At 36.6% G+C, this 20,224-nt stretch overlaps 1 protein-coding gene across 1 annotated transcript; it reads left to right on the top strand.

Annotated features, from left to right (window-relative positions):
* tacr3a (tachykinin receptor 3a) lies at positions 1-18,550 on the top strand. The gene is made up of 5 exons (XM_034890077.1): positions 1-368; positions 4,313-4,501; positions 4,832-4,982; positions 14,342-14,538; positions 15,307-18,550. The coding sequence occupies exons 1-5, from the start codon at positions 1-3 to the stop codon at positions 15,638-15,640; spliced, it is 1,239 nt and encodes a 412-aa protein (XP_034745968.1). The 3' UTR covers positions 15,641-18,550.
* The last annotated feature ends 1,674 nt before the right edge of the window (positions 18,551-20,224 follow it).

Raw genomic sequence — 20,224 nt, forward strand, 5'->3', positions numbered from 1 at the left:
ATGGCAGCTCCACACAACGGATCCAACATAACGGCGAACTTCACCAACCAGTTTGTGCAGCCGCCGTGGCGCATAGCTCTCTGGTCCGTAGCCTACAGCTCGGTACTGGCGGTGGCGGTGTTTGGAAACCTCATCGTGATATGGATCATTCTTGCCCACAAGCGTATGAGGACGGTAACGAACTACTTTCTTCTAAACTTGGCGTTTTCGGACGCGTCAATGGCCGCGTTTAACACTTTGATAAACTTTATTTATGCTGCTCATGGGGAGTGGTACTTCGGGGAAGCGTACTGCAAATTCCACAACTTCTTTCCGGTAACATCCGTGTTTGCAAGCATCTACTCCATGACTGCGATAGCTGTGGACAGGTGGGCTTACAAAATGCTGCAAGAACAATATTTATTGAATGATTATAATTATGCTAAATTTTCCACATGTCCCTATCCCTCACATGACCAGTTGTAGTTGGGGGCACATGTATTGTGATTTTTTTAAGTGAAATCAGTAAGAATTTAGATTTAGGTTATTCTTAGTGTGTCTATTCAATTAGTTTATGTATTGAAGGAAAAACTGGAAAAGCATTAAAGCAATTAACTTAGAATATCCAATTTGAATGCAGGCTACATAACCGTCAAAGAATACATTATGTCCAAATATCCAGATCCCACACCATGAAAATATAAAAGCTCTGCAAACATGTTCTCAGTTCACCACTTCTACATCAGGTGCTTCACGCATGATTTGTTTGGACATCTCGTTTTGATTATTCTACTTGATTACGTCCACCAGCATTGGTGTAAAATTGAATCTTGTGCTTTAAAAAAATGTTATGGCTTGCTTGAAGACACTCCATTTGGCAATGCTCATGCACTTCAAGTCATTTGATGTTTTAGCTCGTGCCCTCATGCTCATAAGAAGTTACCTCTATGAAGTCTCCATCAGTTTAATTCAAATTCCAAAGAAGCCTCTGTGCCCACATTATTTCATTAGTTTATGGTCCCTGCTGATTGTAGTTTATATTTATTTATTTATTTATGTATATCAGTTCCCAGTGTGTGTGTGTTGGGGGGCGGGTTGTGTTGATATTTGAATGATTATAACTGGATTATAACTGGAAAGGTGGTTTCCCAGCAGGGTGACTGCCATCTTACATCTCACCCACCATTAGTCTAAATGTGTAGGCCTATTAGTCTACACTTTTATTTTCATCTTCATCTACTGAAGCTGTTGTTTTGCACTGTCTGCACTGCAGATAATGACTTTGTGAGCCAACGCCCTAGAAAAAATCACCCTTTCTCCATGATTTTTACCCTCTCTGACTGGTTTTCTGTCACATGCACTCATATTATGTATCTTCTTTGCTCTTCCAGACTTATTTCTTTCTGTGTTCCTGCGTCTCTGTCTCCTTTCCTAACGCTGTTGTTTCCAGTAATGTGGTGATGCAGTCATCACTATCAGCCAGGCTTTGATACCGATCAGTGGACCAACAAACATCATCATGTATGAATAAAGGGATTAGACTGATGAAGGAAGCTGCCACAGGCCAACATAATGAAAACAAAATGTGTGTAGAATCTGCATGCAGGCACAGTGTATGTCTACAGCTAGTGTCACAGTTTGTTGTGATGCTGCATGAGGTGTTCTCCTTCTCGACACAGGAAGGAAGCAATGCATTTCCAAAGGCCATGCTCATTTTGGCTCCTCTACAGTAGCTTGTATGGTTTTGTGTTTTTGGTCGGCAGTGTCTGTTTAATTCTGTCAACCGTGTACTGAGAAAGAGAACATCGGCATGACCTACATGATGCAGATGTAACCTCTGGTCATGCTTTTCGTAACCCCAGTATGGTGCTGTCTGCACTCTGATTTCTTGAAATGGCAGGAGGCCACAGTTCGTGATCATCTGTGAATTTGGCCTTTCTGTTGACTCTCTACCCTGCTAAGTGTTTCCTTAGGCACTGGAGCACAGCAAACGCAGGTTGCTGTGTGAAAGCCAACTGGTGAAGCCTTGAAGCTTGTTTTGAAGCTGGTGCCTCTTTTCATTTCTCACATCTTTATTTGCGTGTGCTGAAACTGTAGATATGTGGAAAACATATTATCATTAGGTCCTATATTTTCCTGCACACATTTCATTAAAGTATGTTGCAATTTACATATCGCTGAAGGCTGCAACATATCACCTTAGTTGAAAAACATATTAGTAGAAAAATGCACTTTATTTTAGTGGTGCCTTTTATGTTTAATTTAATGTTCACTTTGTTTACAAAAAGGATGTTGGGAATGATTTCTTGTATTTGTTTAGAACTCAACAGGCAATTTGTTGTATTTTAGAAGAATACTGAATGCAACAGCAATGCAGAACTAAGTACCTTTTAATATTTATTTATTTATCCCAAGTAATGTTGTTATTGCAAAATTTAACAAAGTAATTGCATATTAAAATTTGTCCTTGTATTCTGCAGCCCTAGTATGTATATATATATATATATATATATATATATATATATATATATATATATATATATATATATATATATATATATATATATGTCCTATATATATCTTTAATGTTATGTGCAAAAAGAACTGGAAATGGAGGCCCACTATTTTCTATATGGGTCATTTCACTGTATTTCACTACTCATGAATATTTCGTTTAAATTTGTCAGTTTTTTTAAAATATCCATGTATGTGATTTTTTTCTTCTTCCCAATACAATGTAAGTTAAAGGATTTTTGCTTTGGTAGCAAAAACAATAAAAAGCATGAATCAAAAATAATAAAATTCAACAATAGCTAAGTGTCTTTCCATGGACTTTCAGGGGCATAGTCCTTATGAAAACCGGGGGAAATTATATCAGCGTATCCAGTGAAATACGGACATAGTCCCTGGAAGTAGATGTTGTTGAATCTTTCTTTAAAGAATAATGTTTCAATTCTGTCAGCAACACAGATCCAAGTCGTTTCACTTTCATTTGTTGTGCTGACATCTCAACATCCAAACAAACAGTCTTGATGCTGTCACATGACTGTGAGATGGTTTCCTGTAGGCATAACCCACTACCAAGTTAAAAAAAATGTAAAATGATGTATTAATTTGCTGCTGTAATGTCTCTGTGATCATGCCCTGTCGATGCTGACGTCTCTCTGCATGTCTGGTTGTGTAATGATATAATTCAAGTGTTATTGGCTTTGCATTGTTGTTACTGCACAGTGGTTACAAGTCTATCAGATCTGCCACCAAGTCTGTTGGATCCCAAATAACATACTGCTGTGGCACATACTTGATTGGACATCTAACAATTTATTCACACACTGCCAACCACAAGGACCAGCGAGACACACAGAATAAATGCCAATCAATTACTCATGATAGACGGGGCATCTTTGTTGCTGTCCCTCAGAGAGTTCCAGTCACTGAGGTGACAAGGACAAGACCCATTCTTTGCCATCTTATGAAGATTGAATTAGCGCCTCTAAGCCTACGTTAGCAGCAATTGAAAATCATGTAGCATCCTGAGTTGGTGATCTGAGTCACCATTTCTGAGTGCTTTACTTTGGTATTCAAACTTAATTTCATCACAGAATGGGGAATTGATCATCCAACAATTTCCCGGAAAATCTAACACCACAGTATAATTTGACATTTACAGGCTGCAAGGCAGAAAATAAATATATTATTTATGAAAATAAAAGAGTTAAAAAGTGAAATCATTCATTTATTTTTAATTACATTTAGTATTGCTTCCCAAGATAAATCTGAGTGGGTGGCTAAATAAAGTGATAAGAAAGAAAAAACATGTATTTCTTTTGCAAAATTTTTTTCATGCTATTATCTACTATATATACTACTATATTATTATTCACTAATATTGTTCTTTTTCTTGTGAAATGCTGTTTACTTTTACCTCTTCAGGCCACTGAAAAGTTCTTTCATTTTCAATTATTTAAGCAGGTCACAAGTCACTGTAATGCTATAACCTGGACAATTAGATGCTACTTATTTTTAATGAATCAAAAGCCTAAACATTTGGAGAAAATTGATGTTATTTTGGATATTTGTTTATTCGTAAGGGACAAATACAGAGAAAGATTGACAGTTGGAGAGACAGTGTCCGATATACTGGTGACGTGTATTAAGCTAAAGCTAATTTCCAACCCCAGCCCAAAACTGTAAACAAAAAGATGCAGGGTATCTTGCAATGTCTATAATGTAGGATCTCAAGGGACTTCCTGAGTAAATATAGATGAAATTAATAAATCAATAAATTATTAAACGTGCTGTTGAGGCTTGAAACACTACCTCTGACCCGTAGGTACATGGCCATCATCCATCCACTGAAGCCTCGTCTATCTGCGAAGGCCACCACAGCAGTTATCGTCTGTATCTGGAGTCTGGCCGTGGTTCTGGCCTTCCCTCTCTGCTACTTCTCTACCACACGAGCTCTGCCCCGCAGAACCCTCTGCTACGTGGCCTGGCCTCGCATGGCTGACGACCCCTTCATGTGAGTAATATTTTGTAACTTGCTTTGATATCAGACAGTGTAGCTCTGTTCTTGCAAAAATGTTTTCTAAGTTCATATACAGTGTGTACTTCATTTCAACAGGTTGCAAATGGCCTATTATGCTGTAATTATATAATTTACAATTTAACAATTTAACCACAAGTGTAACCATTACGTTATTCATTGTAAACTGTTGTCATAGCAGAACATAAGACCATAGGAAACTAATGTTAGAAGAGCCAAAGAATTTTTTTTTTTTAGACATTTACCCTGGGATGAATCTTTAATAAATTTAATCACTCTCCTGCTTTTTCTCCCTTTTTTTCCTAGGTATCATACCATAGTGACAGTTCTGGTCTACGTGCTGCCCTTAGTGGTGATGGGCATCACTTACACCATTGTGGGGTTGACTCTGTGGGGAGGGGAGATCCCAGGAGACTCATCTGATAACTACCATGGACAGCTCAGGGCTAAAAGGAAGGTAAGCAGGCTTGAGCGTACACCATTCATTTAATAATTAAGATATGATCTTGGGCAGCTCATTTAGTAACTGTGAACATGATGATCTTTGAACGCCAGAGAACCAGGAATAATGCACAATTGTCTGCCAGTGAGCAGCCTATCGCTCCAGGTAATTATTATCCCACTTCTAATAGTAGGAATAGGAAAAGAATAATTATAGGCAGTGTGCCATTTTGAAGGAGATCTGTGAGTTTTTTTAATTTTCTGATCTCTTTTTGGTAAAACAAGGCATTCAAAAAGCATCAGAATCCAACTGACTGTGTCAGTGTACCTTTAGGATTTGTAATTAAGCCTCTTTCTCTGATAATTAAATTGCTTTGACAAAAACATGTATTGTCTGATGGAGAAAATCCCAGACCACCTCCAAATCTAATTAGTTGTGAACGTCTCCTAGATGTAATATCATTGGTAGATTAAACTGTTTTCTATGTTGATTCTTTCTGTTGAATGATATGTGTTTTTACTGTTATTCCTGGTTCTCTGGCGTTTGGATACCTGCTGGTTGCTGTAAAGTGCTATATAAATAATTGTGGGTTAATTGATTGATTGATTGATGGATTGATTGATTGATTAGTAAGACTTAACAAGGTAATTCTCTACAGCAACACCCTATGTACAGTATAATGTTTGTTCAATGTCAAGCCTGTGGTATAGAAAATATGAATATTTCCCATCTTTAATTGTACCAATAACTCCCTATAAACTTTGTTTGTGTTGTTCTTGTGTTCGTTCACTGGATCTATGTAATAGGCTATTTATGCTTTGAGAATAATTGGAAATCGTAGTATATTTTTAAATTAAGTATTAGACATGCAGCAGCAGCATTGTTAAACATTGTTTTCCTTGACTAAGGCAAGAACAATGGGCTCTTTAAAGAAATTAGTTAAAAATAGGAATATGAGATTGGATTCCCACTTGTGAGATTAAAATGAAAAATAATAATAATCAAGCTTTACCATTAATACAGATATTAATTAATAATTCTACTTTGCTTTCAGTTTACATCTTCTCTGGTAGGAAATTATTATATAAACCATACACTTAAAAATGAGACTAGAAGATACGGACTGTATATCATTAAAGAAGAAGAATGACTTCTGCCTTATCTATATGTGTGCAACCATGAGACTGCACTGTGCAGTGAAATGTGAACATTTCAGGGAAGAAAACCTTGATTCCACAGAACACAACCTTTGGGGATGTCACTTGTCCTCAATCAACTCTTTTTCCATGTTCACCGACAGGCACAAGCTCGGAGAACCAACAGTGTCTCGAGGCATTGAGTTTTTCTGCACTTCATACCTATTCAGGGGCTCATGCAAGACATGCTTTTCCAATAAGACCGTTTAATGCTACAATGACGAGTGACCAAAAATGAGAAAACAAGTTCCATATTTGATATTTGCATGATATATACTGTATATGTTTGATATTTGCATGATTATACCTGGAAAGGTGGTTTCCCAGCAAAAATTGCAGAGTTAATGGAACAATTCTAATCCTGAAATATCTATATGTCCTGACAGAGCCAAGTGCTTAGGCTCGATCCATATCAATAATCACAATAGAAACAATTTCTCAAGGGCCATTTAACACTCACCATGCCGCACTATAAGACAATTTTGGCTGGTTTCTTTGTGAGTGAGTGTAGGCGTTAAGGACTGTGGCTACAGCCACATAATCTCCTGCGCTCTTTCTTCACACCAGTAATTGTAATGACAAAAAATAGATTTTTGTACTTTTCACATCCTGACAAACGCTCCTGCTGGAACACTTAGGTTAAAGCCATTCAGAAAACAAGGCTTTTTACTTCATTTGGACTCCCCAGTACCTTCCTGTTCTTTCTTGCAATGGCTTTAATTACCAGCTCCAAACAGGCTAACGGCAGGTCTGGAAAGTATTAAAAATAATATAAATTCATATTCACATTTTATAAAGCCTCACATTTAACTTAAAATTTAATTTTCAATTGATCAATCAATTTATCCATTTTATGCCACTTATCCAAGTCCTTTGCATTGATTTATTAATTGTCTTATTTATAATTATTGCAGAATTACTGGAAATAAATGTGATAACATAATAGCTAATTCTAAGTCCTATCCTTCCTACATTGGTGAATGACGGTAAAACATGTATTACATTGCATTTTATGTTGGATTGAAAAGGCCATGGAAAGTCTTACATTTAACATGGTAAATCCTGCAGACAATGACATAGATACATAACTTAAAGGTGATCTAAGCAATGTTGTGTGGCATTACTTCTTATTGACGTTCAAAGTATTTTCAAATAAAACAAGACTAGCTTTCCCCTCCCTCCTCCTCATCCCGTCCAACCCCCCCCACCCCCAAATCCTTCTTGTTGGTTACTGACTGGAACGATGGAATACTGTTTGTGTATGCTTCGTGGTGCAGGTGGGCACAGTTTGTTTTTGTTGCTGTTTGTAGACCCTGGGCTGTCTACAGAGACTGCTTTTTTACAGTGTGTTCTGGGGACAGGCAGCTCGCGGATAATGAGGAGATGTTTGGTGTGTGTAACAACAAAGGTTGTAGCAGAAACATGTGTGACATCGTTTAGAGCACCTTTAATGTGCAATCCAACTATGCATCTGAAGGAATGTAATTATCCAGGAAGAGTACATTCCTGTGACACACAGAGGTCATAGGGAGGTGGGAGGGATGTGTGGTTGACCTACAAAGCACAGGACTTTGACACCAAAAACCAGTGGTTCATGTTGTGCGTCCGGTATGTTCATTGTAGACTAAAAAACATTTTGTTCATGGTTAAGGGGAAGTTTTGGTTAAATGGACAATTCAGCGATTTCCCCCCTTATCTCTATTTAAATGAGAATATGGTTCGAAAAAATCTTGTAGTTCTTTCCAATGTTCTGTGTTGCCACTTGTGCCAAATGCCTCCTGGTACATGTGGACACAGCTGGCACTTAGTACTGATTGGGCATTTACAGTAAAGATGCCAAATTTTCCCTTTAGATGTTTAAAACGTTAACGAGTCCAGTCTTTTGCTTCAAGTCATTGTCAACTTTTCCAACATTGAACCAAAATCAGAATCCAAGGGATTTTAGTGCCTACGTGTAATCATACAACTGTTACTAATGCACTGTTTGCTATATGTAAATTAAAAAAAAAATTAAAACAATAACATTTTCTGCCAGTGAATGTTTTGCCAATTACAACTTTGCTGATTAATCAAAACATTTGATGACTTTATATTTTGATTTTAAAAAACGTAGGGCAACAGTACTTTTAAATTAAACTGCTTTGACTTTTGCATATTAGTGTGTTACACTATACATAAAATACAGGAATATTCAACTGTTTTTTCCAGTCCATCAAGTGTGTCACAATGTTGTGTTGCATAGATAGTTGTAGCCTGGCAGTCAGTGTTGATGGTGTTGATGGATACATTTCCAGAACATGGATACAAGTAAAAGTAAAAAAGCACTTCCTAATGTGGATAAAAAACCATAATCATTATCAAATAGTAAATCATGTTATTATTTGCAATTGCAATAAACATATTTGTTATTAGACAATGTTGACCTGAGGGATTTTATTTTAAATTGTTTTGTATGTGAAACAACTTTTTGATGGGACTCATTTTCATTCTCTTTCTTCAATTTAACTAATGTGTAGTCATTTACTGGATAAATGAAGTAACATAAATCTAGTGCTGGGGCAAGCCCCAAGTGTGGTTGGACTCAATATTTTGTGTGTATTAAAAAGCTCATAAGCATGTGAGATTTATTACTTTTTATCCAAAGTAAATCAGCTTCAAACTAATAAATTTTCCTCATCTACTCCCATTTGTTTCCCACTGCTCATTTGAATTTATATGTGAAATGCTTTGGAGATTTTGATTGCAAGGTAGAGTGAGCTAGTATAACAGTGTTTACTTCAGCTTCTTTTGAGTTCTTCTGTTAATTATGTTTATAATAGTCATTTGACTTTGTAAGTGTTATACTTTTTAGCAACATTAGCAGCACTTTATATTAATCATATATACCTGACATTTTTTTTTTAAAGCACATGGATGACTAATGCAGTCTGACTATGCAGAGCACTCAATAGGAACACTGTCTTTCTTGATAATTGGCCAAAGTCTCCTGTCTTGTGTTAGATTTTCTAAAGCCTGAAAACAGATTCAAAGAGGAAAGTAACTCTTCAATTATAATTCATGAAAGATTATTATAGAATGTTTGCCTAACAACTAGGTATGCATGATTATGGCCAAATTGATAATCACGATTATTTTGATCAATATTTAGATCACGATTAATTATCATGATTATTTGTTGATGAACCATAACACATTTTATTTATGCTTAATGTGACAACAAAAAGCCTTTAGGCTATTTCTAACTGCTTTTATATCCATATTGTAGTCTAGGACTAAAAATCATATCTCTGTATTTTCCGTTGAATGGCGATACACGATAAATACCTCTGTATTTTTTTACAAAGTGGGCTAAATGTTCAGTACATACAGTTTGAATGTTACTCACAGAGTGACGGCTGACTCATTATGAATGGGTCCAGCACAGGTCGAATGGCGGGTCAGCGGAGTAACATACATCTTGTGTATAAAATGTCTGTATCATCACTGCGCTGCATTTTTATGAACTATGATATTCTGGCCATGGGTCACATTTGTGGCCCAGGTCCAGCAGGCTCCGTCTCACACGCTATTACTCTACCAACTGAAGTTAGTTGCATTCAATAACTTCTTCTGTGTTTTTCACCGTGGCCGCCGCAATAGCAGAGTTTACTAGCGGAAACACTGGTACAAATACAGGTTTTCCTCTTATGCTTAACAATATACGGCTGTGTTAATAACATTTAAAACGGTGGACAAATGTCAGAAGAAGTCACTGCTGTGTCTCTCCATGTTGCTAGGAGCGAGCCATGTGTGAGTGAATAGGGTTGGGGCTTGCTCTGTCCTCTGTGACTGTCTATATCTAGAAACTAAGCTGCGCGGTGCAGGGAACAACTCTGACTGGCTCATGATCAGACATGGTTTACGGAGCGGTAGATTGGCTAGGCAAAAAAAAAAAAAACATGGAGCATTCTATGAATGGATTGAGGCATTTAAAATATCACTCGATCACGCAAATTTGATTGTGGGAAGCCAACATCGTGATTGTGTTTAAAACTCGATTAATTGTGCAGCCCTACTAACAACACCAAAAAGAAACTGCCTACATTAAGAGTTAACCAAAGCTAAAATATTTCCCTAACCCCGAACTAGTATTTTTGCTTAATAATCATTCACCCCAACCTTTACAACTTGTGCGCATTAGAAAAACCAGGCTGTTCTCTCAAACTATTTGTTCCAACAGCTACGAAAAGTAAAGCAATGTATTTCATGAGCATTCTCGTATTATTGGCTGTACACACCATAATGACAGCTGCTTTAAAGCCTTCACTCAGGAATATGTGTTCATTGGGAGGGTTTTAAACTAAACCACAACCTTTTACCTAAACTTTACTAGTCTTCGCCTCCCTTTTCCATGTCGTAGAACTGGTATTAAATAGCTTTTAGATTACACAGACATGTGTGGGCTACTTAGCTTTAGATTGAACCTCAATATTTGAGAAGCCTGAATACAAACACTTTAAATTCTATTCTCTAACCTGATAGAGGGGCTCGGACCATAGGAACTGCAGGCCAGTTGCTTGCACTTGTCTCTCCTGGGGAGCATTGGTATCTTCTAACAAGAAAACACACCTGTAGATATTTGCAATGTCCAATGATAAGACAAATTAAATCTATTCCACCTCATGATGCCTGCTTCCACCCTGCTATGTTACGGAAAAATGCCATTGTCATAGCATGATATGAAACTGGCCAATAATTCATTCACCCGCTCACAAACATATTAATTATCTTATAGCAGGCAGGCTACAGCCTGCACTGTATGTCATGTATTTATTCTGCACTAAAACCAAAGCTGTTGTTTTACAAAAGGGTAAGTGTAGGACTTGTTCTTGGCTGTCACACAGTAACTTTCTGTAATATTGTCACAATGTTTTGTTACAGTCTATATCTCAGCCCAATAGCACCAGTAATCCTGCTGCAGGACTCTTGGGTACAGTACGATATCCATTTTTATTATATTATTATTATAGTTTTTGTCCCACTGTTCTTTGTAGTACAGCAATCATGAAACATCAAAGTGGCAAAAAGTGATAAGACATCCTCCCTTTGAGGTCTGCTGGCTGTATATAAATTGCATTGTATTTTCTTTGCTCTGTCTGATCCCATTTGTGTTGGCTTTTCAAGTTTAATCCAAGTATGAAAACCACTAAATGCTCTCCAAATTGGGTACACATACAGTACATTCAAAAACAAATCTACTTGCACATGTGCAGTATATCATGTACTGTATATTAACTAGGTGCCACTGATTTTCAGAAAAATTGATCAAACTATGCATCTCGTTCTGTTCTGCCTTCTTTTGAATTTGATCAAAACATTGCTGACGTATAATTCATTTTTTTCCCCAAATGATTTTTTTCTAAAGCATATTGTGGTTTCCCCATTTATTTGGTCTACTTTATAAATCCTGCAATCCTGTGTTTCAGCAACCTAAAGTAGAAAAAACCTTTGCCAAAATGAAATCATATTTTTTAACCTTACTACACAATTACCTTAAACCCCACCAGTTGAAATTAAATAAACAGAAAGGAAGCTACAAAAAAAGAGCGTTTGTTTTGCTCACTGTTGCTCTCCTTTAGTTGTTATTCAAGTCCACTTGCTTTCCTCAGGCAGACAATTGCTGGATGTGGGATAGGTGTACGTGATGGGCAATCTTATGGTTCCCTCAGTAGTTTGTCTTTCTTCTCTCCTTTGTCCTCTGGAAAATGATCTCTGCATCAGGAAGTTTGAGACATGGAGAATTAATGAGTTTATCTAATGATCATTCTGTTTGATCCCAAACCAAAACAAACCAGTCAAAGACCAGTCTGTTCCAGGGGTTTGTAGAAATAATTGAAGACTTTTGTATGAAATTTTAATTCTTATTATTTATTGTCTACCTTATGGGCCTTATATTTAATTTTTTGAACTCCAGACATGACATACTGACAGGTTATATTCTTTCAGACAATGTTGGGTGAATACCACTCTATAAATAGCCTGTCCCCTCTAATACTGATGTGTACTAAGCTGCAAACCTTTTTTAAAAGGCCAACCTTCCAATAAAGAAAGGATGCATTGTTGTGTTTTTTAATCAGTACCACTAAAAAAACAATTCTAGCAATCAAGAAGGTGCCCTAGTGCCCTGGTGGTCTTAGTCATTCATTGACATAAGACCTTTAGTTGAATTAACCTACAATGTGTTTCCATTCCATTAACTAAATTAACAACATGGCGCATACATGTTATTTTGTTTAGGTTTTGCTCTTCTTTTGTTTGTTTTATTATGAAGCATTTTGTAACAGTGTAACATGTACTGCAAACAATACATGTAAAAACACAAACCCTTTACACTGTTTGTTTGTTTCTTTTTTATTCTGCCCTTTTTGTGCACCAGTCAGGCTTTTACTCTCATTCTCATTCTGAATGATGCTGTTTTGGGCTTATGTGTAATTTGCAATAATACAGAGTGAAAAAAAATGTAATTTCCCTCTTGGGGATCAATAGTATATAAAAGTATGTCCGTCAAGATTCCAACCTTAATAAGGAATATGCTTTGTGGTACGAATTATTTGTAATATTGATTGTATTGAGTTCTCTGGCAGTCCAAATATGGAATGGTTTATTAAGACCCAAGAGCACTTAGCAAATGTGTTTCTCCTCCTCATGTTTATTACCATATTTAGCCTATTAAGAAACTGGATGTGTCTTGATGATACAGCTTAGCCTTTAACCGGAGAGTACACAATTTTCAACACTTGGTTCTGTCTGTAACATGATTAGATCCCACTGTGTCTGTAGCCAGTGCCTGATTTCTTATTAATTTGTGCCGTAGACCTCCATTGTTGTCGAAATGGCATTTGTTGTCATTATAACAAATATGAGCACTGAAGGGGAGTTAGAGTCAGTCCCACATACACTGTTGCCATAATATTGAGAGATGGACTAACGCAATGTTGGTTTTGGGATTTGTAGACAATAATAAGAATTCAGATTAAGATAGCATTGTCCTGTAAGGTAACACTCCAATAACATACAGTATTATTTACGTACAAATCACAGTATTTCTCAGTTAGTAGTTATTTGTGCTGTGTAGCCAAGCTTTGGGAACATAATGAGTTGTTCAAGTTACCTTATTACATGAGTAATGCTCATGTATGTTCTGCCATCCTCTAACACCTGAGTTATGAATGTGTAAACTGAATGGAGCATGTCACACGCAATGGAAAGATATACACTGCACCCATAACGACTACTTTGTATTAAACGTCTTTTAATTAGTTTCCTCACATTACTTTCAAACCTGACTTTGTCTTCTTGAGAGAATCAGAGCCTTCATTTAATGTCAACACTGTCATTAAACAAAAATACTGACTGACTGCTTCACAACTGTTTAGCAGCCACCTCGCACAGTTTACAGCATGGCTTGTGTAATGTCATAAACTTCTTTGGAACAGGCTTTCAACACAGGGATTGCCAGGACTTCTGTTGGGATTCCAGAAAGGACGCGATGTCTGTTTTGTCTCTGGTAGTGTCCCTCTGCAGCCTTCCGCTGAGGAGCCACTCACGATTATACAGTAGATTGTCATCCCAGTTACCACCTAGGGACAATACACAGCAGTTCATCATCTTCACATCCAGTTAGAAAGATCTTTAAAATATAGATAGATAAGATAGATAGATAGATAGATAGATAGATAGATAGATAGATAGATAGATAGATAGATAGATAGATAGATAGTCTTCCTTTTATGTTATTGAGTAGGTGGTCTTATTTTACCATTGAATTATTGTGTTTTATGTTATGTAGTGTGTTGCTTTGCATTTATTTTGTTTTGTGTTTGTTCTGGGACCCAATTTAAAATGAGATGATACATTTCAAGGAGTAAATTCTAATAAATCATAATTTATTTGATCTTAGATTTTATTATTAAAGTCCCACTGTGCTTCAATTTTTGAAGCAAAGAAGAAATGTGCTAAAATTACAAGCTTCACCTTCTTCCCCACAAATATCCATTGGTTTTAAAGACCATGACATGTTGGCTGTGGTGTTTTTTTTTTAACTTCCTCTGTCTCTCTCAATCCTTCCAGGAATCCTGAAAACAGATAATAATGAGCATGTGCATGTTTTCCATCATCGCTCTCTCTTTCCGCTTGCAGGTGGTGAAGATGATGATCATCGTAGTGGTGACCTTTGCCCTTTGCTGGCTCCCCTATCACGTCTACTTCATTGCAACAGGTCTCAACAAAGGTCTGGTTAAGTGGAAGTACATCCAGCAGGTTTACCTGTCAGTGCTCTGGCTGGCAATGAGCTCCACCATGTACAACCCCATCATCTACTGCTGCCTCAACAGCAGGTGGGTAACTACAGGGGCGTGTCAACAATCTAAAACGGAATGTTACAACTGAACATACTGTAAGGCCGCTAATAAATAAGAGAAACAAGTGGGATTGATTGTATTTTTACACATCACTAAGTGTAATTAAGTGCCCTTGTATGTTTTACTAGAAGTTAGGCATGGATCCATAATCTTTCAACATAACAAGATCAGTTGCATGTTACATTCTCTCTGTTCATCCCTCTGCGTTGACTTTGTATGTATGGCCCATGGTCCTTTGGTCATTTAAATAGACTACAAATCTAGAGTATCTGAAATTATGAAATGTTTTTTTTTAAGGATTTGTAGATCTGAAAGTCAAAAAAGACATTTTTATATGTTTATCATGTTTTTGTAGTGTGTTCAGATCTCAAGCACTCTCAGCTTACTGTGAGTACTCTCACAGTGACAACTGCACACAATTGACATCTTTTTCATCACTACACAAACAGTTTGAAATGTGCCAATAACTGCAGCATTTTGGCGCAGTATTGTTCTGAACTTATTAACCCTCCTGTTGTGCTTGGGTCAAATTTGACCCCTTTAAAAAATGTCTATATCGGAAATATGGGTTTCTTTTCAACCAAATTACCACAAGAAATGGAATGGATTCCTTACAACACTCTTTGCAAATACAATTGATCACTTTTATTCCTGACTAAACTCATCTGTACGTTCCTCTAATCTTAACTATTAGTCAAAATAATTCATTTTTTAACTCAAGTATTTTCTTGTTTCCAACCCGAGGTTTCGAGCTGGCTTCAAGCGAGCTTTTCGATGGTGCCCATTCATCAAGGTATCCAGCTACGACGAGTTGGAACTACGCTCTACGCGGCTGCACCAGACACGCCAGAGCAGTATGTACACGCTGTCCCGAATGGATACCACTGTCATGGTGGTTTACGACCCTGCCGAGGGTGATGGCGGTGCAGGCAGTGGTTCTGAAAGGAAGCACTCCATGTCTAATAGGAAGAGAAACTACATCACGTCTCGCCACGCTGAGATCGTGGGATGCAACAGTGTCGATAAGAAGATGCAAAATGGAGGGGCTCCAAGCAATCAACCTGAGGAGTTCTCTTAAAGGTTGTTGTCACAGACTTACACACAGACATATACATGCATGTCAGAAATGTACACACAGGGCACCCAGATAGCTCATTTGGTAGAGCGGGCGCCCATATATAGATGGACGCAGCGGGCTTGGGTTTGACTCTGACCTGCAACCCTTTGCTGCATGTCATTCCCCTATTTCTCACCCCTTTCAAGTCTTCTGCTGTCCTATCAAAATAAAGGCTGAAAACGTCCAAAAAATAATCTTAAAAAAAGAAATGTACACACAGGCGTAATACACTGCATATACAAACAGTGCACAGATGTTTGCTTAATTTAGACATAGGAGCATTGTATCACAGCATTTAACAAAGAAGGCCATATGGATATAGAGATTATTAAATATTTTGGATGGATAATGGATAATATTGATCTTTTAAGATTCTCAGGAGCATGGATGGAACACCAGATTCTTTAAAATTGGTTCTCAGCTGATACCGAGTGTGATCCCTAATTATATTTATCATATGCTTGTTTTTTCCAACATAATACAACTGACAGTAATAGGCTATGGTAAACCTACATTAAAATAAGTAAATCAATTGAAATATGTATGCACAGTGGAATAGCTCTGATGTAAAGGTCCCGAAAAAGAAAAAGGAAATTAAAAAGAGAATCTTTCTACATTAAATGTAATACGTATTTTAAACCATGTGGCACGAGAGAGTTGATTGCGATATATAATCTCAATGCTAGAGAGGAGAAATTCTCACACATTGGACCTTTAGAAAATGCATTAGGTTTTTTCAGTATTTTACCGTAAGATTTTTGTGTATAATCTTGTATTGTTTGTATATTATCTGTGGAGAGGAAGATCAGTGCAGAACCATGGCCTGTTTCACAAATAGATTTGTTAGGAGTATTTACACACAGATCCCAAAACATGGCACCATCACAATTCACAAAGGATTGTTGTTTGCAAATTCCAGATACATTTGTGTGTCCTCTGGGGCTCTTCCATCTTTGGGTCGCAAATATGGTGTTTGTTTGGATTGATGAGAAGACTTAAAAATCAACAGGAGAGGAAATAATCTGATGTTGCAAATTGCTGCTTGGTGAAACAGGCCTCTGCTTTGCCAGGATGCTTTTCACCTCATCTCTCTCCAGCATAAACAAACTACTGAAGTTCAGGGTTTGTGCTCAAACAACAGAATAACTGTGGAGTCATGGGTAACACTTGCAAGTTAGCCCAGAAAAAAACATGAATCGATCACTAGTGAGTGGGGCTTTGTTAGGGGGCCCTTTACATGTCATGCTCGGGAACAGCCATTACAACAAAGTAGACGTACAATGGTTAACTTCAACAGTATGACCATCTAAATTTAAGACGCTTTGCCATTGAGTGCTATGTTGAAGTTTTCTCCTTATCCCATTAGTGTCTCTCTGAATCAATGAAATGCTGTAAGTAGCTGTTTCCTTAAAGTACGTTCAGTACATTTCACTCTAATTATGATTAGCATTGAAACACAGTCAGGGCAATGCTGTTTTGGTAAGATCCGGTCCCATGAATAAAGTGATTGATGATAAAATCTAAGCGTTCTACTTGAGGATTTGATGCTAGGTGTGTGAGACCATCTTACAATGAAGTTAATCTGAAAATATGCCATGGTGATTGTAATCATGTAAGTATGTAATAGATTTCATTTCCAGATGTAGGTAACTGTGAACTTTATGTGATGCAGAGGATGCACTCTGTGCTATTTCTGCCTGAAGCCATGAATGAGTAGCTGCTGAAAGTCTCCAATGGAATTGCTGTTAATTGAACTCCATTTGGCTTTACATGTGGCTTTGAGTTTGGCTCTAAAAGTACCGTGATTGAGTTTTGCTTTCAGTTATGTAAGAGTTGTAAGAAACGTGTTTCCTGTAACTGACAACAAGCCAGAGGCGAAATCCGGTTCATTTGCAGCAAGCCAAATAAACAGGGTGCTGGAGAACGTGCAGATTGAAACAGAACTAAAGAACTAAGCCCTAGTGGGTCAATAACAATCCTTTTTTTTTACAGTACATTTGCAATTAAGTGAAAAAAAAAAGAAGCAGTACCGTGAAGTGCAACATTTGTTTTACTGTTCTAATGTTCTTTTAATTGCCTTCATACAATGTGTAATGAGAAAGCAAGACAGCGTTTGCCTTTTGTTGGTGTTTCAGCATGCTGTTATCCAGTGTTGCATCTATATTTAGCTCCCTGCTTGTGTGCACATCAAGTCACACTAGCCTGTTTAATGTTGGGTTTACAATGAGATAAATTGAACCAAACTATGACAGGATTATATAAATCATAGGACTAATTCATCCCCTCTTACTCTGTACAACACATGAACATGACTCAGTGCTGGGAAGTAAGTGTAATAATAGATTTGTTTGAATTGATTCATCAGTAGTGTTTTTTTTTTTTTCACCAAATAGACCTTCTTTAAAGATACTGCAAAAAAAAAAAAAGTATCCTGTATAAAGTGTGATGTATCTTGTATAGAACTGAATTTAGAATTTGACAGCTTGTGATTGCAGGTTATTTATAAATATATTCATTTAGGAAAAGTTTAAATCTCCTAGATTGTCAAGAAATTGCAACCATAGTAGCACATTTTAAATGTTTTTAATCTTTCTTACCAACAGTTCTGAATGTTAGAAGACTTCATGAAAGTATTTACTCAAGAATGTGAAGAAAATAAAAGTTGTGCATTTCACTTTCATGTATTTTAAAGCTGTTGTCAAATCAGTATATTGAAGTTGGTTAAATATTTATATGTAGTAATCTATTTTCATGTTTCTCTGTATAAATGTTTGTGTTTTCTATGAATGTACAGTACAATGTGTGCCTCTATCTCTGTCAAGTGGTGAATATATAATTTGCTGTATTTTTAAAGAATACTTTGTTAATTTCAACCTGAGCCTCATATCTTTCATCTTTGACCATCACACAATTCCGATGTCATCACTTTGCTACTTTCAATGTTTTTATTCAGAAACAGGACTCAGGTTGAAATAAACTATTGTACTATCCTTTATACTAAAAACGATAATATTAGTATTGCTAACTATTTTGGTAATTTGAGTATAGGAGTTGTAGGATCTCTTTGTTGTAATTATATATCATATTTCTTATAGCCCTCCAAAAGGGTTTTGATTGCTCTGCATTGGTCGGTGCTGATTTATTTGCTTAATGTACAGTGGCTTCAGTGCAACGGCCCTTTTTACAGTCTGATGAGTGTTTACAAAAGCATGACACTAATAATGAAATGTAGCTCTGACTTGTTGCAAACACACAAAAATCAAACAACTGAGCGATAATGTTTCGTTTTATGAAAATTGTCAGAAACAATGCAGGCTATTAGAATAATCCGCTAATTACAGCATAATATATTTGACCCGATGGAAAAGAAGTGCATTCATGAAAAAGCTGTGTTTTTTGCAATTACCTCTAACACATCTCATTACTATTCATACATCAAAACACTTTGATTTTGTCATTTTAAAACACTTATTTTCTTATTTCCACGTATCTCCATATCTACCTCTTCCCGGTTTGTTAAACATTTTACACATGCTGTTGCAAATATCTATGAACAGGAAGCTCTTACATCTTAGCCATGAGTATTTCGGTATGAGCAGAAAAAAAAGAGAATTTAAAGGAAAAGAAGCTGATTAATTGCCACTAATGCCTTTGAGATTAAAAGTACATCAAATGTGTTTTATATGTATAATTGTAAACATTACTCTGCTCAGACAGGAATTGTGTCTGTTATGTTCAGTCCCTTCAACCACAAAACGACAACAGAAAGTTTTTTCATTATTTGGTTCAGAAGCTGCTATCAGACCATTGATATTCAGTTGAATGACCACTCATCACCAAAATTGAGATCAACGCAAATGTTGCGGATTATAACAGTTGATCTTTAATAAAGTGTCAATGTGTGTTGTTGTCTCTGTCTTGCTATACAAAAATAGGTCAATGAACTATTCATACTGTAACACAGAGTACAAACATTGGGCGAGGTGGCATAGTAGCCGACTCTAGGTAACCATCTGTTCCGTTAAGTTACACTAAAACAAAAATAGCTTTCTTGACCTCCACTCCAATCCAGAGTTTATGGCCGCAGATAACTAGATAAACACTGTTATCATTCGTTTTTTTAAATAGCTTAAAACTTTACATGGAAGAGCAGCAGGAAGATGGTATATTTTACTGGTTTTGACAACTATGTTGCTAAATGTTTCTTAAAACTTAATTCAATTTCACAGTGTTGTGTTTTTGTAAATGAGAAAGAGGGGATGTTCAGACCTCATGCTTGTCAGATTCTACTTGTTAAACTAATCACAGATTCAGAGCTGAAATAATAATTTCTTGGGCACATAAATCCTAAGGTTAAATTATTCATCATGGTTGTATTAAACTATTATTTCACTCTACTAAATAAGGCAATAGGTATGCAGCAGCTTGTGTCTGTTACTCAACACTGCTCTATAGTGCAGTCTGGTCTGTGGAAATGAGGGTATGTTTTTCACAGTTTTATTCAAATAAATAATTATGTAAATGTGTGTACAAGAACAAAAAAGT

The sequence above is a fragment of the Etheostoma cragini genome, chromosome 2 (assembly GCF_013103735.1).
Source record: "Etheostoma cragini isolate CJK2018 chromosome 2, CSU_Ecrag_1.0, whole genome shotgun sequence".
Classification (NCBI taxonomy): Eukaryota; Metazoa; Chordata; class Actinopteri; order Perciformes; family Percidae; genus Etheostoma; species Etheostoma cragini.